The sequence below is a fragment of the Mesoplodon densirostris genome, chromosome 8 (assembly GCF_025265405.1).
Source record: "Mesoplodon densirostris isolate mMesDen1 chromosome 8, mMesDen1 primary haplotype, whole genome shotgun sequence".
Taxonomy (NCBI): domain Eukaryota; kingdom Metazoa; phylum Chordata; class Mammalia; order Artiodactyla; family Ziphiidae; genus Mesoplodon; species Mesoplodon densirostris.
This window is the reverse complement of record NC_082668.1, coordinates 77,925,063-77,949,879: the sequence shown is the minus strand read 5'-3', so window position 1 is coordinate 77,949,879 and position 24,817 is coordinate 77,925,063. Positions and strand designations below refer to the sequence as shown.

General features: G+C 37.8%; 1 protein-coding gene across 1 annotated transcript in view; it reads left to right on the top strand.

The window, feature by feature from the left end:
- CCDC148 (coiled-coil domain containing 148) overlaps positions 1 to 24,817 on the top strand; it is a 286,814-nt gene that overhangs the window by 74,504 nt on the left and 187,493 nt on the right. Inside the window, exons 2-3 of the mRNA XM_060106596.1 lie at positions 22,091 to 22,153; positions 23,084 to 23,205. Coding sequence (XP_059962579.1) covers positions 22,091 to 22,153; positions 23,084 to 23,205 — 185 coding nt within the window. The remainder of the gene's footprint in view (positions 1 to 22,090; positions 22,154 to 23,083; positions 23,206 to 24,817) is intronic.

Here is a 24,817-nt window from a genome sequence, read left to right as displayed (position 1 = left end):
GAGGAATATATTTCCTTGCCTTTTCCAGCTTCTAGAGATGCCTGCATTCCTTGGGTCACAGCCCCATTCCTCCTACTTCAAAGCCAGCAGGGTAGCATCTTCAAATCTTCTCTCTGACCTCTGCTTCTGTCATCACATCTTCTCTATGACTCTCCTGCCTTCCTCTTATAAGGAAGCCTTGTGATTTACATTGGGCCCTCCTGGGTAACTCCAGGTACTCTCCATAGATAAAATCAGCTGATTAGCTGCAGCCTTAATTCTCCTTTGCCAAATAACATAACGTGTTCACAGGTTTTGTGGATTAGGATGTGACAATCTTTGGGGAGCTGTTGTTCTACCTACCACAAGTATTGTTTGTTCAGGGACCTGCAAATGGTTTGGGAATGCTGGAGTATAGAGTGCATATGGGGTAATGGCTAAGGAAGGGGCTAAACAGGCAAGAGCTGGATTTAAAAGGTCCTTGTCAACTATGCAGAGATCGAACCTTTTTTCTGGAAAGCAATGGGAAACCATTTGGTAGATCAGAAGTCCTTAGGTTTTTGAGGCATCACTCATTCAGACACTTCTGTGATGGTAGCTGGGGCTAGGAGAACAGGTAAAAGGATATTGCAAAAATCTATACAAATGATTTTCAGGGAGTGAATTATATGATACCCCTCTACTGATGAAGAGGTTAGGAGTAAAAGGGCCAGGAGGAAGCAGACAAGCTTTTTACTTCAAGTCTAGCTATGCAGGATAAGAAAGTGGATTCCCAAATTGTGTCGGAAGAAAGGTAACAAAGTCTTCAGTTTAAGCAGGTCCAAAATGGCAAGTCAAGTAAGCAGGACAGGTTGTGAGTCTTCATAACAGATGATCAATTTTATCTTTTATGGGGAGAAAATTACAGACAAAATGGTATTTCTTCATAAATAATTACTTAACTTCCCCAGTTGTTTTGCCAAAACTTGAAACTTCTAGTCATGGCTTCTGGTCAGATTTCTGAGACTAGCAGCATGAGCTGTGTGAATTCATCTAATCCCCCACCTCAATGTCTGGAATCCACCCACCCCTTTTTTTAAACTATGTACTGCTTTAAACTAGGTACGTATGCATTTTCTCCTGGCTTTTAAAATGATGGAAATACTTTAAAGATGTAGCAGGAGTGAGGGCATGAGCGACTCCACTGAAGTTACCTACACTCTCTGTGGAATTCTGAAGTCCCTCAGAAACTTCTAGGTTCCTTGCCTTGGTTAATTCTTTTCTTTCTGCTTGACTCTGCTCCCCATACTTTTCCTGGAAAAGCATACGGGGTAAGTAGATTTGTATTTGAATCCTTTTCATAATGAGGTTGATTTAAGCTCTCCTTTTTGAGCTATTACAGACATAAAAACAGCAAAATTCATAAAGGTTGACTATGTGTAGAATTTGCTTCATAAGCAACTTTATAAGAATTATGAAAAGGGCAGGGATTTTATAGATTTTCTTTGTCTGATTATGGATTTTGTTTTGCAGTGAAAGGGCAGAATTTTTTTGGAATTTTCGTTCTTGGATTCTTGTACTGGTTAAATAATATATATATTAATAGTGTTGATGATGATAACATATATGTCATATAGCAGCCATTAAAGATAAGTATATATAAACATGGATACACAAATAACATGATATAGAAAGATAATCAGGTTATTAAATGAAAAGCAACTTGTAGGAATTCCCTTGTGGTCCAGTTGTTAGGACTCTGCACTGTCACTGCCAAGGGTCCAGGTTCAATCCCCGGTCGGGGAACTAAGATCCCACAAGCCATGCGGCATGGCCAAAAAGAAAAAAGAAAAATGAAAAAAAAAAAAAGAAAGAAAAGCAACTTGTAGAACTGTACATATATCATGATTGCATTTGTATAAAAATTGGATATGCACTTCTTTTTTTTTTTTAAGATGTTGGGGGTAGGAGTTTTTATTTATTTATTTATTTTTGCTGTGTTGCATCTTCGTTTCTGTGCGAGGGCTTTCTCTAGTTGTGGCAAGCGGGGGCCACTCTTCATCGCGGTGCACGGGCCTCTCACTATCGCGGCCTCTTGTTGCGGAGCACAGGCTCCAGACGCGCAGGCTCAGCAGTCGTGGCTCACGGGCCCAGTTGCTCCGCGGCATGTGGGATCCTCCCAGACCAGGGCTCGAACCCGCGTCCCCTGCATTAGCAGGCAGACTCTCAACCACTGCGCCACCAGGGAAGCCCCTATGCACTTTTATATGCATAAAAAAATCCTGCAAAGAATATAAAAGAAAACATTAAAAATGACTACCAGGGCTAAATACAAGTGCTGGCAATTTTAAGTTTTACCTTATAGTTTTCTATACAGTTTGATATTATTTAACCAGTACTTTTATAATTGAAAAAATAGTTTAATATATTTATTTATTCCCAATAGAGAATTAAAAAATGACCTTGTAAATATTTTACTGCTAACTTTTTCAAGTTCTATAAAATTCTACAAATGTACTTAATATATCCTGTCGTTTAATAAAAAAAAAGATTGGTAAGAAATAATTCAATTCAGTATTAGAGTGGAAAACTATACTCCTGTATACAAGTTCACATTTTAAAGGATTCTTGTTGTCATGAAATTGTTTCTTTTTTTTACTGGTAAAATATGAAAAGTGCAGTAGCATTGCCCCCCATATATAGTGAAATAACTAGTGGCCCCTGCTTAGTGTTTTTTAAAATGTGTTTTTCTTCTCCTGTTAAAAAGAGAAAAATTTAGAAACTGTGATCAAGCAAAAAGAAGAAATCAAAATCAAATCCTACTACCCCAAAATTGCCACTATTAAATATTTGGTATACAGAATTAGAATTGTTTCTCTCTGATCAAGCTTTATCTCCTGTACTACATTGTTGTGGTTTTTTGGAATACAAGTCCTACAAACTTCTTGTACAGTTTATGCCTAGATACTTTGTTTTGGTTGCTCTTTTGAATGAGATCTTTTCCCATTATGTTTGAATTGATTATGAGATATTTATTATATAACTGAGTGCTTTATGTAGCCTTTTTTTTTTTTTTCGATACGTGGGCCTCTCACTGTTGTGGCCTCTCCCGTCGCGGAGCACAGGCTCTGGATGCGCAGGCCCAGCGGCCATGGCTCACGGGCCCAGCTGCTCCGCGGCATGTGGGATCTTCCCGGACCAGGGCACGAATCCGTGTCCCCTGCATTGGCAGGCAGACTCGCAACCACTGCACCACCAGGGAAGCCCTATGTAGCCATTTTTTAATTAGCTCTCATAGTTTGTCTTTTGGTTCCATTTGTTTTTCCAGGACAATAATTTTACTTTATACTACTGATACAATGCATAATGTTTCATAATGGAAGTAATATTGCCATTCTGCTTAGAATTTAAAAGAGAATATGGCAGGTTGGAAAAATACTGCTTAAGCTAGACATTGGCAGTAGTATTTTAACTAATACTTAAAATGTCATGAGATCTTTCATTTGAAAAAGGTTATAATTTGATGCTACATACAAGATATTTCTTCAGACTGGTATTGTTCTCACACTGTTTGGCCTGGCAGAATCCCCACCATCTTTGAAAACTTACCCTCATGGGATAATTGGCTAATCTACACAATTAAGCAGTTTAGAATTAACAAACTATCCATATGTTGCACAATTTTAAGCTTAAGTACAACTGACATTTTCTTCCTTGGTGTATTAAAAGAGATTTTCTTAGGAAAGAGAAGAATACAAATTTTAACAGTGTAAAAAGATTGCCTTGTTACATAAATGATCTCTTTCATCTCTAGAGAAGTCCTAATTAGGACTCAACTAGTTGAGGTTGTAATTTTTTTTTTTAGATTCTCTATCATATGTTAAAATTAACTTTATATTAAAATGTTTTTCAGCTCTCTAGCTACTGCAAAGCTATCATTAGATTATATATTAAAATGTTCTTCCTACATAATGGGAAATTTCTCATAAAAATATATTATTTTTAAATATTTTCAGTAAATGGGTAGATCTAAGAGGCTTAACATTTTTATAACACTCATAAGCAATTTGAAAAATGTCACATAATGTGAACATGGAAATAATTTCTAAAACTAAATGTTCTTAAATTATTTAACATGGAAAATTCTGTTCAAGTAGCCATTAGTCAACCAAAAGCATTTTAACTATGGGCTGAAGTTGCCACTTTGAATTTCTCACAAGTAAGCATAAAATGGAAATGGCTTAGTTACACAAACTGTAATCAAAATTGCCAATAGGAGTAACAATGTCATTAGTAAAGGTTTAAGCCAAGATCCTCCTAAACCAAACCATTTTCCTAGTATTTCCCTTAAACTGGGAAGAGGATCATTCAGAGCAGAAATCTGATTCTTCATATGTGTCATGAGATGAGTTACATCAGAAGACACTTCTTGTATAAAAACCCAACATTCGGGCTTCCCTGGTGGCGCCGTGGTTGAGAGTTCACCTGCCGATGCAGGGGATACAGGTTCGTGCCCCGGTCCGGGAGGATCCCACATGCCGCGGAGTGGCTGGGCCCGTGAGCCACAGCCGCTGAGCCTGCGCGTCTGGAGCCTGTGCTCCACAACAGGAGAGGCCACAACAGTGAGAGGCCCATGTACCGCAAAAAAAAAACAAAAAACAAACAAACAAAAAAACCCAACATTCAGTATGTATTATAGTGCAAGTTTCCCCCAGGGAAGCAGTTAGACTCTTGAGGGCTATGCATTGAATTCTGTAGGACCACTTTTCTCATCGTGGAGACTTCTGAATTAAGCAAGCTATTGGCTTGATTACTATTATTCGAAGCAGCTTCATAAATTTTGTTAAAGCCTCTATATGATTAATAATATCTTCTATTACAAGTGAAAGAACGAATATAGCAGCCAATTGGTCACACCATTAAAAACCTTTAATGTGAGCACCCAGTGTGCTCACATTAAAGGCAGATTGGAAGGGGCTGTTTCCAGGGCTACTTGTAGGTGACCTCGAGTCCAAGGGAAACAAAGTGTACGTCTTCCTAACCAACCTGGGGAGAGTCAAAGGCCATAAACTTGTTCCATAAATCCACTGAGTTCCATAAGAGGCATTTAACATCTAGTGAAAGGAGTATTTAGGGCCAGGTTCAGAACAGGTGTCATTAACTGGCCAGGTAAGAGGGTCCCACTTAGTGATATTGGCTTGCCCAGTGCTAGAGTTTCTTTCTTCTAAAATAAAATTTCTAAGGACCATCCAATTAGAGCCTTTGAGAGGAAAAATCCACCAAGGTAACCTAAGAATACTGGATGTAGGAGACTGGCTACAAACCCAGCAACTGGATTGGTTTTTGAAACTTGCAAATGATTGAGCCCAAGGAATAAATACATTTGGTTCATAAAGGAAAGTGTGAGCATTCTCAAAGCAATTAATATGTAGGCCTGGTCTGGCATCTTGTATCAGCTGTCTACTTCAGATGTTGTCTTCTTCTTGCCCTGGCCTGGTAGTGCTGGTCTTAGTCAAAGTCATTTGTCAGAAACAGAAGTTGCCGTTCTTTCAGGAGAGGAAGCCTGATATGATCCCTTCCAAAGTGGTGGTAAAGAGTCCTTAATTTGATGTCTTTTCCAGTATGCATGATCCTCTGGTTGCAGGTCATGGGGCATCTGATCTTCATCCAAAGATAGATTACTGTGATAAGCTTCAGAAACAAACTTTACAATAGTGTAATGCAGCGACACGGAGCCATCTGAAAATTGAGTCTTAGGCAGTAAATACAACCCCCCCCCCCAAAAAAAACCCTCAAAGACAACAACACTGGAACTTAATGTCCACTGAAACTTAATTTTTTCTCTTTAAAATTACTCTCATTCCTACCACATATAGCTAAATTTATTTGTGAAATAAGTCTGGTTTCAATAAACTTGGCCTGATTATTTACATAAGTGTAACTGATCATAGAGTCTCTTTTAAGTTGGCTGTGCTGGAACTTTTTATAAAGAATCTCAAATTGAACTTTTTTTAATAATCTTTGAAAATACTCACTTTTAATCAGATTATCTACTTTACTTTTTCATTAGTTACAGAAATCTAAACATAGCAAAGACAACACATTTTGGAAAAAGATGAAGTATAATAAATAAAGTCATGCTACTTTTAAACAATCAAATTGAACTTTTAAAAGGCTGTTCAAGGCCAGGAAAGCCACATCTAGGGCATGGCATCAGATTCTGCCTGCGATATCTATAAATTTGGATGAATTCCTTTCTTCTTGAGGTCCCCAAAATATCTCGAGATTCTTGCACCTGCCAGGAGGCAGCCTTCCTTATTCACCTGATAAGGCTTCTGGGAACCTAAGGTTTGCAATTTCTGGAGGAATCAGGTAGAGAGAAAAGATAAATGTTTCAGTTCTACTTAAAAAGGTATAATTTACCAAATTACTATAAGTCATAATTAGCTTGAGGGGAACGGTTTCCTTATGACTGGAAAACACAGATTAAAAACCAGTAATATTTCAGACAAAAAACCAAAAAAATTTATAACCATATTCATCAGTTTGCTGAGTCTTATGTGACTAATCCTTGATCTTAATCTTCTGTTAACAGTTTTATGAAGTCATCAGGTTTTCCATTAGAATTCTGTAATTTCTTACCAAGTTCAGTTGTATGATATGAAAAAAGTCCTTTCTATGAATCTTCTTGAAGATGAAGCATTTTTTGCAAAAGCATTGGAGTAAAATAATAACTGTCTATAAATGACAAAAGACTTAAAAAGGCATGGTTAAAGATCTGATTACAATACAGCTGACAAAGATACTTGGTTACTGCTGTAGCATACATTTTAAGATAATTACTAGAATTGTGACTGATTTACTAGGACATATTCAACTTTTAGAATTTCATATAATTTCTAGAATGTTTATATTAATGACATTTACCCATACAATATAACCTAAGAAGGTTTATTACCACTCATTTGACAATGCTTCCCATATAATTTAACTTACCAAAGAAGGCCAATTAGTTTAATATTTCTCTCTCCACAATGCTTCAGGGGCCCTTTAGCAAACCTCAAAGTTAGCTAGCAGTCAAACAAAATTCAATTAGAATTTGATCTTTGGGAAGTTTGTCAAAAATATCAAAAAGATTTTAAAACACTTGGTCAAATAGGATCATATGTCACTGTGGAACAGTACATATTCACTTAGCCAAAGTGACAATAAAAGACTTCAAAAGCAAATACAAAAAGTTATAACAGATTACTTAAAAGGTAGAGAAACTTTACAGTTGGTTATCAAAAGCAGATTAATATTCTAAGAAAACTTTGTCCTCTTAACAGAGAGAAAACCAAATTCAGGTTTTGCACCACTTTACCCTTAATATTAAGATTCATTTACTCAGTTAAATTTATTCCAATCTCAGTCAGTACTGACCACACATAGAATTCCTTTCTAAGATTCATTTTTTTCCCTCACAAATCTTCTACAACTTTCTATATCCATATAAATTTGTCCCTTGTTTTCTTTCCCATCTAGAAATAACCAGCTTTAGGACAAAATCACTTTCTTTTCCCTTAACAAAATACATTTCCATTCCTTATACTTTCTTTTTCCTTGCATACAAAAATGTTTTCCTTATTAATTTTTAATAGTTTTAATTATACATTTTAATTCAAATTCTTAACCTTAAAACCTTAGTTTCTAGTGAAAACTAAGAAGCAAGTAATTATGAACTGTTTGTCATACCAGCATTTCCTGACTGGCAAACTTATGAACATATTCTATAACCTAATTTTCTTTCCTCAGTGGGGTACAAGATGTGTCCAATGAGCCCAAACATTTTTAGTTTTTCTCTAATAAGACAAACATAGGTAAAATTAGATTTCTTTAGTAATTAATGTTCCAGTTCTTATTTGGAAATGACCTGGATATCCAATGATCACATCATGTAACTTAATTTAGCAGTTTCAAGTTATCGAAAATCTGGAATAACTTATTTTAAGGAGACAGTCCAAAGTATAATTATTCCTAAAGAATTCACCTAAAAACTCTTATCTCATTTACATTTAATTTACTCAAAAGTTTCATCATATCTAGTTATTTTTCTTGTTGACAAACTTTGTAACAGAAATAAGATCTTATTTGATTTCTAGTAAACCTAGGCACAATAAAAGTATTATATTTAATGTTGATGACTAAAAACATGCCTGTATTAATTAAGCCAACAGACTTAAAGTTGTTTTCATTTATTAAAACGTAATCCTAGATCATGTGATCCTGAAATTCATTTGGGTTAGTTTCTTTTTTATTTCTAAGTATTTATATACGTGCTGAATTCCTTTTAAGCCAATTAAATAGAGCTCTTTTACAAATTAATTTTGGCAATGCCACACATCTGTAACACACATATATAGATACATACAAACACACAAATAGACACAGTGACCCCATAGTTTCCATTCCAAAATTTCAGCCATGAATCAGGTACAATAATACAAAAACCATCAGTTACAAAAGAGGTTGGATTCAAATTGAGTTTCTGGCAGATGGAACAAATCAAGGTCACCTGTTTAAATGGCTAAACACTTTTTATTAATATTTATAGAGAAGACACTTAAGATTTGTGTTTGTCCTTAACAATTCAAGTTCTGAATTACCTATTGCCCTTTTGTTTTTAATAAGAGTTACCTTCCTGAAATTTGCATTTTTAAAAGATGGCCTAGATAAGAGTTCCTGGAGAAGACCAGGTAGAACATTTACATCTCAAAGGCACAGGAGGATTAATGCAAGTTCCTCCTAGGAAGACTTTGTTCTCTTAAGGCCAGAATTTTTTACTTAAAAGCCTCTTAAGATAAATAGGGAAGGTTTGGGGAGTGATAAAAAGATTGGTGCGCTTTGAATTGTCTCTGGATCCACAGCTCTTTAGATTTGTAAAACCAAGACACTTAGTTTTAATTCCGCAAAGAATTGGGTGGCCACCTCAATGATATCAAAGGACTGATAGACACATTCACTTAGGTTGGAATGTTTTTCTTTCCTTTATTTAGCATAGGGGAGAAGACCAAAACAACAAAAAAATTCTAACAAGATCTGAATATCAGCTATGGTCAGTTTAGTCAGACCAGTGGCCTCCCATCTCAATAATCTATTTACAAAAATTTTGAGGATCCGCCCTGGGTTTAAGAAATTCTTTATGGCCTTCAGTATGGTTTCAGTATAGTCTGAAGAGGCTCACCTATAGCCTCAGGTGATCCTGTTTCTAAAGGTAACCATTTAATAGTCTCTTCAGAGAGGAATGGGAATTCAGAGGATTACTAGAATGAGCACTCAAATAAAGGAGAATAGAGGGGAGCAGTTGTTACATCGGTCTTAATTTTTGTTTTCTTTTAGGTACATTTTATATCTTTAATCTTTCATTAGCCTGCTACAACAAATCCTTCAATTAGGCTATTTTCACAGTTTGAAGCCTTTTGAGACTTCTCTATATCAATTTAAATAGGTACAATATTTTAAGATTATAGTGAAACAGGAGGGAAGGAGGCAGGGCACAACTTTTAAAAGAATGACATAGCCATAGGACATGACAAAAACTGGTTAGAACCAACTAGGTCCAATATGGCAGATTTGACTTCCAGTGGACCTTAAGCCTCATTATATGCTCATTATAATACATTAGCATAAGCTAAGTGACAGATCCACCAGTGCCATGACAGTTCCCAGGTGACTGTCAAAGATCAAAAAGTGGGCAGTGGCCCAATTCCTGGAAATCTCCACCCCTTCTCCAAAATAGTTGAAATAATCCTCCTGCTCATTAACCTATGAAATTACCCAGCCCATAAAAACTAACCAAGCCATACTTCAGGGCCTCTCACCTTCTGAGATGGCCCACACTCTGTGGAGTGTTTTTTTCTCTAAATAAAGCCACTTCTTATCTATCACTTTGTCTCTCTCTGAATTCCTTCTGTGGTGAGACATCAGGAACCTGAGCTTCATTAAGTCCTGAGACCAGGTGTGTGATCTCAATTAAAAGACCATGGGTTCAAGTCCCAATCTGGGTTTTGGCTGAGTTTGAGTCCCAATCTGAGTTGCACAGTTTCAATAGCTTTCTAAAATTTTAACAATTTAGAAGTTTTTCCAATTCAGAAGATCCAAGCATCTAGCCCTACAAATATTTTCTCCTGATAATCTAATTTTAGAAATGAAGAAAACTCTTACCTCTCTTGTTTATAGTAGACCCTGCAGGCAGAGATCCAGGAGACTGCCATGGTAAGAACTTACCTTCTGCTGGCTTTCTCTAACTCTGTATCCAAAAATCAGTTTTGGAGTGCCAAAAGAACCCCATCTTGGCCATTTCAGGGAGGGATTTCTTTTTGTCACTGAACTCAGGACTGGGCTGCTCGCCCCTTGAAGCCAATACTTGAGAGGCAAGTATTGGTAAAAAGGAAAGTTTGCCTTATTCAGGAGGCCAGCAACTGGGGGAGAAGGCAGACTCATTTCCAAAGACCAACTCCCCACTGTAGATCAGTGGGCAAGAGCTTTTAAAGGGGAGTTTCAGGGGTGTATAGGCAGAGGGAAGGGGCTACGTGCAGAACAGCACAGTCAGCTCTGACAGTCATCTTGAAATTAGTCATGCAGTAGTCTGATCAGTATCATCTTGATTGTTTTAATTACAGCTAATCTTCAGTCACAGGATCAATTTGTTCCCATTTCCTTGAGGCCAGTTCTCACAATTGAGGCAGCTTATGTCATGGCTTATGTCTGGTCATCATGTAGTTAAATTCTTCCACCTGGTGGGAGTTTCAGTATCTACAAAACAGCTCAAAGGATATGGCTCAGAATATTATCTATAGCCCTTGAAGAGGAACTAAATGTCCTTGACTTTGTTTAATGACTAAGCTATTATTATTTTGTCCTGTTTCATTGCTTTCCTTTGCTTCTGCATTTTCTCATTTGTCTGATTAAATTTATTCTTTGGCTAAAGTTTTTCTGCAGACAAGAGGCAGGCAGAGGACATGGGGTAGGGGGTTATTCTGTCATGGGAAGGCCCCATAGGGTCTTGCTCCATTTCACTTTAATTCCCAACTAAGTATTAATAAGTACTTGCAAGCATGCATAAACCCAGCTGGAAACCCCATAGGTAGCTGTCCTCAAGGGAGCTACTTCACCTTTGAGGAAAAATTTCCCATTATCAATTTGGGAGCCTAATTTATTTATTTTATTTTTATTTATTTATTTATTTATTTGTAAGAAAAGCATCCTGAGTACAGTCATTTTTAATTTTTTCCAAGACAGACTTTCTGGATATGTAGGAGCCAAAGTTCTGTTACAGTTCTTTTTTTTTTTTTTTGTAACATCTTTATTGGAGTATAATTACTTTACAATGGTGTGTTAGTTTCTGCTGTATAACACAGTGAATCAGCTATACATATACATATATCCCCATGTCCCCTCCCCCTTGAGTCTCCCTCCCCCTCTCCCTATCCCACCCCTCTAGGTGGTCACAAAGCACCAAGCTGATCTCCCTGTGCTATGCGGCTGCTATCCACTAGCTATCTATTTCACATTTGGTAGTGTATATACATCCATGCCACTCTCTCACTTCGTCCCAGGTTACCTTTCCCCCTCCCTGTGTCCACCAGTCCATTCTCTACATCTGCATCTTTATTCCTGTCCTGCCCCTAGGTTCTTCAGAACCATCTTCTTTTTAGATACCATATATATGTGTTAGCATACAGTATGTGGTTTTCTCTTTCTGACTTACTTCACTCTGTATGACAGACTCTAGGTCCATCCACCTCACTACAAATAACTCAATTTCATTTCTTTTTATGGCTGAGTAATATGGGGAGCCTAATTTAGATATGAGCTATCATCTGAACAACTATCTGAGGACAGTGTGGTGGATTGAATGTGTGCTACTTCTGAGTCTAGCTCCCCAAGGAGTTGCCCTTGCATCTATTCATTTTATGTGTCTCTGTTTCTACCTCCAGCAGTCTAAAACTGCTGTAGGTGCTCAGAGCACTGATGACCATTCTTTATCTCATGTGTCCCTAGAAGAGCAGTATTTACTTAATAGTTATAGTGGGGCTCCCCTGTAAGACCACTGTACATCATGAGGATTAATCTTAAGACGGTTCTGCTAGGTTCTCACCTGAGAACACCTTGTGGCTGGAATGAGCAAATGTGCCTTGTTCTTTGGAGATGAATAATTCAGTCTCTCATTTCACTAACAATATTTTGTTCAGATCAAATGTCAACTTTTTTTTTTTTAATATAAGCCAAATTTAACAAAACCAGCCACCCGTGCTTTCCTGGGCCTCCTACCCAGATCGCCCTAGGTCTCTGCCTAGGAAATTCACCAGTACCCCCTAAGACTCCAAGTCCTTCATAAAAACAGCTCAAATACAATTTTTATAATCATCATTTAAAAGCAGTGAGACCTGGATATCAGGGGTATTCACTGGAACACCTGAGGAGTACTGAGAAGCTGGTGGGGCTCAGTGGATCCATGCTGGTTTCAAGTCTTCATTCGGCATAGACTCCAAGTGTCCTCTGGCATTTTTTTTCTGATACCCTGCCAACTACACCATGCATATGTCAATGAAAAAATAAATTAATAGTCAATCTAGATATAAAGTCATATTCCTTGCCTCAACACCTTGTCTCCCGATTTATTGGCCTGTCGTGCAGTGAGCAGAATGAGCTTGGGCTCCGTAACAAGTTGTCAGGAGACCTTCAAGATGGCGGAGGAGTAAGACGTGGAGATCACCTTCCTCCCCACAAATATATCAGAAATACATCTACATGTGGAACAACTCCTACAGAACACCTACTGAACGCTGGCAGAAGACCTCAGACCTCCCAAAAGGCAAGAAACTCCCCACATACCTGGATAGGGCAAAAGAAGAAAGGAAAAACAGAGACAAAAGAATAGGGATGGTACCTGCACCTCTGGGAGGGAGCTGTGAAGGAGGAAAAGTTTCCACACACTAGGAAGCCTCTTCACTGGCAGAGATGGGGGTGGCAGTGGTGGGGGAGGCTTTGGAGCCACGGAGGAGAGCGCAGCAACAGGGGTGCAGAGGGCAAAGTGGAAAGATTCCCACACAGAGGATCGGTGCCGACCAGCACTCAACAGCCCGAGAGGCTCGCCCCCCCAGGGCGGGTGGGGGCTGGGAGCTGAGGCTCAGGCTTCAGAGGTCAGATCCCAGTGAGAGGACTGGGGTTGGCTGCGTGAACACAGCCTGAAGGGGACTAGTGCTCCACAGCTAGCTGGGAAGGAGTCCGGGTAAAAGTCTGGAACTGCCTATGAGGCAAGAGACTTTTTCTTGCTGCTTGGTTTCGTGGTACCTGAGGAGAGGGGATTCAGAGCGCCACCTAAACGAGCTCCAGAGATGGGTGTGAGCCACAGCTATCACTGAGGACACAAGAGACAGGCATGAGATGCTAAGGCTGCTGCTGCAGCCACCAAGAAACCTGCGTGCAAGCACAGGTCACTCTCCACACCTCCCCTCCTGGGAGCCTGTGCAGCCTGCCGCTGCCAGGGTCTTGTGATCCAGGGACAAATTCCCCAGGAGAACACATGGTGCACCTCAGCCTGGTGCAATGTCATGCCGGCCTCTGTCGACAGAGGCTCGCCCCGCATTCCGTACCCCTCCCTCCCCCCGGCCTGAATGAGCCAGAGCCCACTAATCAGCTGTGACTTTAACCCCATCCTGTCTGGGCAGGAATAGATACCCTCAGGACACCTACATGCAGAGGCAGAGCCAATCCAAAGCTGAACCCAAGGAGCTGTGTGAACAAAGAAGAGAAAGAGAAATCTCTCCCAGCAGCCTCAGGAGCAGCAGATTAAATCTCCACAATCAACTTGATGTACCCTGCATCTGTGGAATACCTGAATAGACAACAAATCATCCCAAAATTGAGATGGTGGACTTTGGGAGCAACTGTAGACTTGGGGTTTGCTGTATGTGACTGACTAGTTTCTGCTTTTATGTTTATCTTAGTTTACTATTTAGAGTTTATTATCATTGGTAGATTTTTTTATTGATTTAGTTGCTCTTTTCCCTTTTATATATTGATAGATAGATAGATGTATATATATTTTTCCTTTTTCTCTTTTTGTGAGTGTGTATTTGTATGCCTCCTTGGGTGATTTTGTCCGTATAGCTTTGCTTTTGCCATTTGTCCTAGTGTTCTGTCTGTCCAGTATTTTTCTTGTTTTGTTTTTTTTTTTAGTATAGTTTTTAGCGCTTGTTATCATTGGTGCATTTGTGTTTTGGTTTGGCTGCTCTCTTTCTTTATTTTTTTTTAATTTTTAATTTATTTTATTTTTAAGAATTTTCTTATTTTTTATTTTAATAACTATTTATTTTATTTTATTTTATTTTTTTCTTTCTTTCTTTTGTTTATTCTTCCTTTTCTTCTGATCCATGTGGCTGACAATATCTTGGTGCTCTGGCTGGGTGTCAGGCCTGTGCCTCAGAGGTGGGAGAGCCAAGTTCAGGACATTGGTCCACCAGAGACCTCCTGGATCCACATAATATCAAATGGTGAAAGCTCTCCCAAGATCTCCATCTCAAGGCTAAGACCCAGCTACCCTCAATGACGAGCAAGCTCCAGTGCTGGACACCCCATGCCAAAAAACTAGCAAGACAGGAACACATCACAACCCATTAGCAGAGAGGCCACCCAAAATCATAATAAGGGCATAGACACCACAAAACACACCACCAGACTCAATCCTGCCCACCGGAAAGACAAGCTCCAGCCTCATCCACCAGAACACAGGCACTAGTCCCCTCTATCAGGAAGCCCACACAACCCACTGTGCCAAATGTAGCCACAGGGGGCAGACAGCAAAAACAATGGGAACTACGAACCTGCGGCCTGCAAAAAGTAGACCCCAAACACAGTAAGTTAAGCAAAATGAGAAGACAGAGAAACACACAGCAGATGAAAGAGCAAGGTAAAAACCCACCAGACCAAACAAATGAAGAGGAAATAAACAGTATACCTGAAAAGAATTCAGAGTAATGATAGTAAAATAATCCAAAATCTTGGAAATAGAATGGAGAAAATACAAGAAATATTTAACAAGGACCTAGAGGAACTAAAGAGCAAACAAAAAATGATGAACAACAAAATAAATGAAATTAAAAATTCTCTAGAAGGAATCAGTAGCAGAATAACTGAGCCAGAAGAACGGATAAGTGACCTGGAAAATAAAATAGTGGAAATAACTACTGCAGAGCAGAATAAAGAAAAAATAATGAAAACAATTGAGGATAGTCTTGGAGACCTCTGGGACAACATTAAATGCACCAACATTCGAATTATAGGGGTCCCAGAAGAAGAAGAGAAAAAGAAAGGGACTAAGAAAATATTTGAAGAGATTATAGTTGAAAACTTCCCTAATATGGGAAAGGAAATAGTCCATCAAGTCCAGGAAGTGCAGAGAATCCCATACAGGATAAATTCAAGGAGAAACATGACAAGACACATATTAATCAAACTATCCACAATTAAATACAAAGGAAAAGTATTAAAAGCAGCAAGGGAAAAATGACAAATAACATACAAGGTAATTCCCATAAGGTTAACAGCTGATCTTTCAGCCGAACCTCTGCAAGCCAGAAGGGAGTGGCAGGACATATTTAAAGTGATGAAAAGGAAAAGCCTACAACCGAGATTACTCTACCCAGCAAAGATCTCATTCAGATTAGACGGAGAAATTAACACTATTAAAGACAAGCAAAAGCTAAGAATTCAGCACCAAAAAAACCCAGCTTTACAACACATGCTAAAGGAACTTCTCTAGGCAGGAAATACAAAAGAAGGAAAAGACCTACAATAACAAACCCAAAACAATTAAGAAAATGGTAATAGGAACATACATATCGATAATTACCTTAAATGTAAATGGATTAAATGCTGCAACCAAAAGACATAGACTGGCTGAATGGATACAAAAGCAAGATGCATATATATGCTGTCTACAAGACACCCACTTCAGACCTAGGGACACATACAGACTGAAAGTGAGGGGATGGAAAAGGATATTCCATGTAAATGGAAATCAAAAGAAACCTGGAGTAGCACTTCTCATATCAGACAAAATAGACTTTAAAATAAAGACTAATACAAGAGACAAAGAAGGACACTATATAATGATCAAGGGAGCGATTCAAGAGGAAGATATAACAATTGTAAATATTTATGCACCCAAAATAGGAGCACCTCAGTATATAAGGCAAATGCTAACAGCCATAAAAGTTGAAATCAACAGTAACACAATCATAGTAGGGGACTTTAACACCCCACTTTCACCAATGGACAGATCATCCAAAATGAAAATAAATAAGGAAACACAAGCTTTAAATGATACATTAAACAAGATGGACTTAATTGATACTTATAGGACATTCCATCCCAAAACAACAGAATACACTTTCTTCTCAGGGCTCATGGAACATTCTCCAGGATAGATCATATCCTGGGTCACAAATCAAGCCTTGGTAAATTTAAGAAAATTGGAATCGTATCAAGTATCTTCCAACCACCACGCTATGAGACTAGATATCAATTACATTTAAAAATCTGTAAAAAAATACAGACACATGGAGACTAAACAATACACTACTTAATAACCAAGAGATCACTGAAGAAATCAAAAAATACCTAGAAACAAATGACAATGAATACACGACGACCCAAAACCTATGGTATGCAGCAAAAGCCGTTCTAAGAGGGAAGTTTATAGCAATACAATCCTACCTCAAGAAGCAAGAAACATCTCAAATAAAGAACCTAACCTTACACCTAAAGCAATTAGGGAAAGAAGAAGAACAACAACAAAAAAAAACCTCCAAAGTTAGCAGAAGGAAAGAAATCATAAAGATCAGATCAGAAATAAATGAAAAATAAATGAAGGACACAATAGCAAAGATCAATAAAACTAAAAGCTGCTTCTTTGAGAAGATAAAGAAAATTGATAAACCATTAGGCAGACTCATCAAGAAAAAAAGGTAGAAGACTTAAATCAACAAAATTAGAAATGAAAAAGGAGGAGTAACAACTGACACTGCAGAAATACGAAAGATCATGAGAGATTACTACAAGCAACTCTATGCCAATAAATTGGACAACCTCGAAGAAATGGACAAATTTTTAGAAAAGCACAACCTTCAGAGACTGAACCAGGAAGATATAGAAAATATAAACAAACAAATCACAAGCACTGATATTGAGACTGTGATTAAAAATCTTCCAATGAACAAAGCCCAGGAACAGACGGCTTCACAGGCAAATTCTATCAAACATTTAGAGAAGAGCTAACACTTATCCTTCTCAAACTCTTCCAAAGTATAGCAGAGGGAGGAACACTCCCAAAGTCATTCTAGAGGCCACCATCACCCTGATACCAAAACCAGGCAAAGATGTCACAAAGAAAGAAAACTACAGACCAATATCACTGATGAACATAGATGCAAAAGTCCTCAACAAAATACTAGCAAACAGAATCCAACAGCACATTTAAAGGATCATGCACCATGATCAAGTGGTGTGTATCCCAGGAATGCAAGGATTTTTCAATATATGCAAGTCAGTCAATGTGATACACCATATTAACAAATTGAAGGATAAAAACCATATGATCATCTCAAGAGATGCAGAAAAAGCTTTTGACAAAATTCAACACCCATTATGATAAAAACCCTTCAGAAAGTAGGCATAGAGGGAACTTTCCTCAATATAATAAATGCCATATATGACAAGGCCATATATGACAAACCCACAGCCAACATCATTCTCAATGGTGAAAAACTGAAACCATTTCCACTAAGATCAGGAGCAATACAAGGTTGCACACTCTCACCACTATTATTCAACATAGTTTTGGAAATTTTAGCCACAGCAATCAGAGAAGAAAAAGAAATAAAAGGAATCTAAATTGGGAAAGAAGAAGTAAAGCTGTCATTGTTTGCAGATGACATGATACTATACACACAGAATCCTAAAGATGCTCCCAGAAAATTACTAGAGCTAATCAATGAATTTGGTAAAGTAGCAGAATCCAAAATTAATGCATAGAAATCTCTTGAATTCCTATACACAAATGATGAAAAATCTGAAAGAGAAATTAAGGAAACACTCCCATTTACCACTGCAACAAAAAGAATAAAATACCTAGGAATAAACCTACCTATGGAGACAAAAGACCTGTATGCAGAAAACTATAAGACACTGATGAAAGAAATTAAGGATGATTCAAACAAATGGAGAGATATACCATGCTCTTGGTTTGGAAGAATGAACACTGTGAAAATGACTATACTACCCAAAGCAATCTACAGATCCAATGCAATCCCTATCAAACTACCAGTGACATTTTTCACAGAACCAGAACAAAAAACTTTACAATTTTTTGTAAAGCCAAAGCAATGTTTAGAAAGAGAAATGGAGCTCTAGGAATCAGACTCCTGGACTTCGGGTTATACTACAAAGCTACAGTAATCAAGACAGTATGATACTGGCACAAAAACAGAAATATAGATCTGTGGAATAGGATAGAAAGCCCAAAGATAAACCCATGCACATATGGTCACCTTAATTTTGATAAAGGAGGCAGGAATATACAATGGAGAAAAGACAGCCTCTTCAATAAGTTGTGCTGGGAAAACTGGACAGCTACATGTAGAAGACTGAAATTATAAACTCCCTTATACCATACACAAAAATAAACTCAAAGTGGATTAAAGACTTAAATGTAAGGCCAGACACTATCAAACTCTTAGAGGAAAACATAGGCAGAACACTCTATGACATAAATTACAGTAAGATCCTTTTGACCCACCTCCTAGAGAAATGGAAATAAAAGCAAAAATAAACAAATGTGACCTAATGAAACTTAAAAGGTTTTGCACAGCGAAGGAAACCATAAACAAGAGGAAAAGATAACCTTAGAATGGGAGAAAATATTTGCAAATGAAGCAACTGACCAAGGATTAATCTCTAAAATATACAAGCAGGTCATGGAGCTTAATATCAAACAAACAAAAAATCCAATCCAAAAATGAGCAGAAGATCTAAGTTGACATTTCTCCAAAGAAGATATACAGATGGCCAAAAAACACATGAAAGGATGCTCAACATCACTAATCATTAGAGAAATGCAAATCAAAAGTACAATGAGTTATCATCTCACACCATTGAGAATGGCCAGGATCAGAAAATCTACAAACAATAAATGCTGGAGAGGGTGTGGGGAAAAGGGAACCCTCCTGCACTGTTGGTGGGAATATAAATTGATACAGCCACTATGGAGAACAGTATGGAGGTTCCTTAAAAAACTAAAAATAGAATTACCATATGACCCAGCAATCCCACTACTGGGCATATACCCTGAGAAAACTACACTTCAAAAAGGGTCATGTACCACAATGTTCATTGCAGCTCTATTTACAAGAGCCAGGACAAGTAAGCAACCTAAGTGTCCATCGACAGATGAATGGATAAAGAAGATGTGGCACATATATACCGTGAAATATTACTCGGCCATAAAGGGAAATGAAATTGAGTTATTTGTAGTGAGGTGGATGGACATAGAATCTGTCATACAGAGTGAAGTAAGTCAGAAAGAGAAAATCAAATACCGTATACTAACACATGTATATATGGAATCTAAAAAAAAAAAAAATGGTTTTGAGGAACCTAGGGACAGAACAGGAATAAAGACACAGACGTTGAGAATGGACTTGAGGACACGGGGAGGCGGAAGGCTAAGCTGGGACGAAGTGAGAGAGTGGTATGGACATATATACACTATGAAATGTAAAATTGATAGCTAGTGGGAAGCAGCCACATAGCACAGGGAGATCAGCTCGGTGCTTTGTGACCACCTAGAGGGGTGAGATAGGGAAGGTGGGAAGGAGAAGCAAGAGGGAGGAGATATGGGGATATATGTATATGTATAGCTGATTCACTTTGTTATAAAGCAGAAACTAACACACCATTGTAAAGCAATGATACTCCAATAAATATGTTAAAAAATTCCGTCAATCTAGAAATAAATGGACAATTTTATTTGAGCCATCCTGAAGATTATTACCTGGAGACAGTCTTTCAGATAGCTCTGAGGGCTGTTCCATCAGTTAGAGGTCAAAGCCAGTTATATAAGTTTCTGAGACAAAGGGTTATAAGTCAAATGACAGATTACACAATCCAGATCTGTGCTTACAAAGCTAATAGTGGGTCATCATAACGCATTAAAGGATTAAGGAGAAAGGGGATCTCCTGAGGAGGTCTGGTTAATGCAGATGCACAGTACACTCTAAAGGGGAGGGAAGAGGCCCAAGCAGGCAGATGAAAATTTTGTTTAAATTTTTTTTGTCTTACTCTCAGATATAAATTTTATTTCATCAAGATCATAGTTAAGTTTGAACCATATAGTGTTGGGGAAGAAGAATTTTCCTCTACTGTTCTAGGTTCTTCTGGTTGTTCTAATAATTAAATTGACATGAGACAGTTTAACAGGGGAAAATCACATTAAAGTTTAATAGCTTGTATACATGGGCAAGTCCCAGGAAAACTGAGTAAGTCGCCAAAATGACCAAAGCCCTCACCTTAAATACCAGCGGGAACTGCAAGTGGGAAGGCCTTGAAGCAGAATGAACTTGGTATGTTTGAGAAATAGAAAGACCAGTGTGGTTGGAATGTGTGAATGAGATGAGGGTAGAGAGATGATTGAAGGCAAGATCACCCAGGGCCTTATAGGCCATTTAAAGAAGTTTGGATACTATCTTAAAGGGTATGGGTACAATTGAAGGGATTCAACAAGGTCAGATTAGAGCTTTTAAGAGGTTACTTGGGCTGCTGTTTGGAGAATGCACTGTAAGGGTACAAAGAAGAATGCCTCTGTCATCTGGGCTGGAGGTGATGGGGGCTTGAGGCAGTGCAGGTGGACAGATTAGATGTGCAAAATCTTCCAGAGTGAAAAAGAATCTTAATGGATAGGATATGGGTATGAGTAGAAAGCAGATGGTATGAGGATTGTCAGTATTATCAAAGGCTTAAAACAAGAGACCCTATAGAAATTACACACTGAGGTTTATCCCTATATTCCTAAAGCTGGTGAGCAATCTCCATGATTCTTGGTAACTTGGCAGAGTTTCTGAAAAGTATGGACTTGTGTGACTTTTTCTTCCATTTAAGAAGATTTAGGTTACTGCAAAGGCTACTAGACACGATCAGTTCAACCTAGTAGATATGGAACGAAAATGTATGAAAAATGTGTACTGTTATTTAAAGAACCACTTGACTAGTATCTTGCCCTGGGGGTGCCATAAAAAGATGTCAGTTCAGCTTGGTGCTGCTCAGGTTGGGTTCTTAGGAAGGAGATGCTGAGGCAGAGTTTGGGGTGCTAGATATTTATCAGGGATCCATACCTATGAAAGGAAGAAGGGAGAAGCAAGATTGGGCAAATAAAAGTCAGTTTCAATGCTGGTCCAACAAAGTGTGGGTCGACCCCGAAGGGAACTCTGGAGCAAATATTGCCCATCAGAGTGACCTGCATTAAGCCCAAACTGCTGGGTCTTTACATCCTTGCCTCACTCTGTCATTGGGTATAGGCTACCCCAGGAATGGTGTGCCTTTGGGCGAGGCTGTTCTCTGCAGCTGAGTCCAACCCTGAAGCTGGTGACAGGTAAACATCAAATGCTTTCTAGAAGTGGATGGCACATCCCCATATCCACCACAAGTACTGCATTGCTGAAGAGAAGTAGTAAGTAATTTGGCTAGCTGATGTATTCTTTAATTTACGTATTTGTTTCCTCTCGAGATCTCAAGATAAAACATACACAATTTTTTAATCACAAAATATTTACCAGTCACTGGGACAATCCAAGAGAGGGTAACTAAGAGATAAGAGATTGGTTGGAGAAACCAAGATCAGGAAAAGCACAAAGAGAAAAAACTAATGGAAGGAGGCTTCTAGGAGCAAAGAGAAACAAATTTTAATAAAATACATGGAGTTATGGCATCTGGTCCTGGACCTTATTTCAAAAATCACTACAATGAACATATCTTTAAAACAGTTTTTAAAATTATATTGTAAAATGTTATTAGCTCTGTTTTGTTCCCTTGACAGATATGGAAAACATGGATAAAAGAGACCGACCATTCATGACAGTTGAGAAAAATGATACCTCAGGTATTTTTTCTACTTCTAAGCCCGTTGTATGATTTATGGTGGATTATTGGTGATATAAAATTGGAATGTTGATTTTCAAAAGTTTAATAATGGAAGGTTCATTTTTTGGTCACATTGAAGATTTCTCCAGTTCCCTTACAATAGTCAGGCCAACCATTCTTTCCTGTGCTTGTCCTTAAATCATTTGGAAGCTTCTTGCAGTCGCGTGATCCATGATATACTTAATAAATCTTAATTGCCTTACATCGCACAGGTGAATTTTTCACATCATTGAGGCAATGATGCTTGAATTACCCAAATTTTTATACTTCACACTACTTGGGCTTAGAGTGTCCTCTACCTATGTTTTACTTTATCAAAATAGTTAGGATCAAACTAAACTAGGATATTTTATATGCTTGGATGGAGAATGGCTGCCCAAACATTTTGTATCATTTAAATTTTATCTGGCCTATTAAATTTTTTAGGTTTCAGTTTCAACCTTTTTTCGTATTTAATTGAAATCAATTTTTCTAAGTTAAAAATGCAGCTATGACTTTAAAAATTCTATTTACTTAATTTGATTCATAAGAATGTGATACTTAAATATTCACAGTTGATGACTAATACATTTTAAATAAAAAGAATGGTCACACTTTGTAACTTGACAATATAATTTTCTAAGATTCTCAATGTACTAACTTAAATGGAAGTATTCCTTTTATGCCCTTTTAGAAGTAATTTTATGCAAGGAATATAGTGGTAATATTTTTTAAATTTCCAGAAACTGAGGTTCAAATATACTACGAATATTGCAATATATTACTTCTCATATTTGCTTTAAAATCTTTAAAAATAAGACCTGCAGTCAACATGTTGCCATAACTCTATTTTGACTTCCAATAACATAATACTATTTCTTTGTCATTTTCTGTTTTTGATGAAAAACAGGTAATCTGGTATTTCGTATGAAAAATGAAATGAGAAGCACCAAGTATAAACCAGTAGACTATCAACAGTTGCATGCATTAACCGAAGCAAAAAAATTAGCTTCTGCCTCTACGGAGCTAAAGGTTAGAAGTTGTATGTGTGTGTGTGTGTGTGTGTGTGTGTGTGTTTTCTAGTTTTGGAAAATTGAATTGCTAGAAAGTAAAATGGTAGTTACAATGAAATGTGAAAATAAATAACATTCTAAATAGTTTTTAGAATCTTCCAACTATTGGTAATAGTGAATAGCAACATTTTTTTTTCCTATTTATTTTTTTGGCTGTGTTGGGTCTTCGTTGCTGTATGTGCACTTTATTTGTGGCAAGCGGGGGCTACTCTTCGTTGCGGTGCACGGGCTTCTCATTGCGGTGGCTTCTCTTGTTATGGAACACAGGCTCTAGGTGCATGGACTTCAGTAGTTGCAGCACACAGGCTCAGTAGTTGTGGCTTGAGGGCTCAGTAGTTATGACTTGTGGGCTCTAGAGCGCAGGCTCAGTAGTTGTGGCGCACAGGCTTAGTTGCTCCACGGCATGTGGGATCTTCCTGAACCAGGGCACAAACCCGTGTCCCCCTGCACTGGCAGGCAGATTCTTAACCACTGCGCCACCAGGGAAGCCCTGTGAATAGCGACATTTATTGAATGCTGTCAGACACTGTGCTATGTAGTCTACACGCATTACTCATTTAATGTTCTTAACAACCCCATGAGGCCTGAATTCAACTTTATTTTTAGAAAGATAGCTATCTCATTAATTTTCAACAATTTCTAACATAATCTAAACGAAATAAAAATTGCTAGTATGTGCTAGCGATGGATTATCATCTAATTTAAAGCTCCTTCTGCAACACCATACAAAGTATGCCCCCAGGTGCCTCTCTTTTCTCAAATTCCCTTTTTGCCCTGATCTAAGCAGAGGTGAGCCTCGACTAGATTTGAAAGAGGTTTATGTGCAAGTGATTGTGCATAGTATTTTAGGACCACGGATGGGTTTAGGATTATTCAGGCAGTATGTTTCCCTCTTATGCAAATAATAGAGTACATTATAAACAGCATTTTTATTGCTTGGTTAAATTTAAAAATCTGGTTTAGCAAAGCAACATATTAAGCAATTTACAAGCTTTCATGTGTATTTAATATTTTTGTGTTATATTAGTTTTACATAGCTTTTTATTGTTAATATCTTTTTAAAAAGGCAACTCTCATGATTTCAAGGCACATTTGATACCCTATTCTGGGGAAATTACCATATATTCATGAGCTATGTCCCCTCAAACTAAGGAGACCACTTAAAAAGTAGGGCATTATTTGTTTGTTTCAGATATAGCTTTAAAATAATTTAATGTTATTCAAAGAAATTTTATGGCAAAATCACTTACATAACTATCATCCTAATAAAACTATTTTCATATTTCTGACTTCTGTGCTGATCTGTTGTATATATACCATCTATACACATATGTATTGATACATATAATAAATTATGTGCCTTGAATATATAATGGTGAACAACATATAACACCTACCCTCATGGGTGTACTATTTGCAGGAGAGAGGGAGGAGAGAAGCCAGTGTTTATCAAATAAGCCCTGAAATAAAATTATATTAAGTATAAACTCCAATAAAAAAGGCTGTCTGGTGTATAATAACAGGACTTGATCCTAACTGGATGGGAAGGCTTTTCTAAGGAAGTGACATTG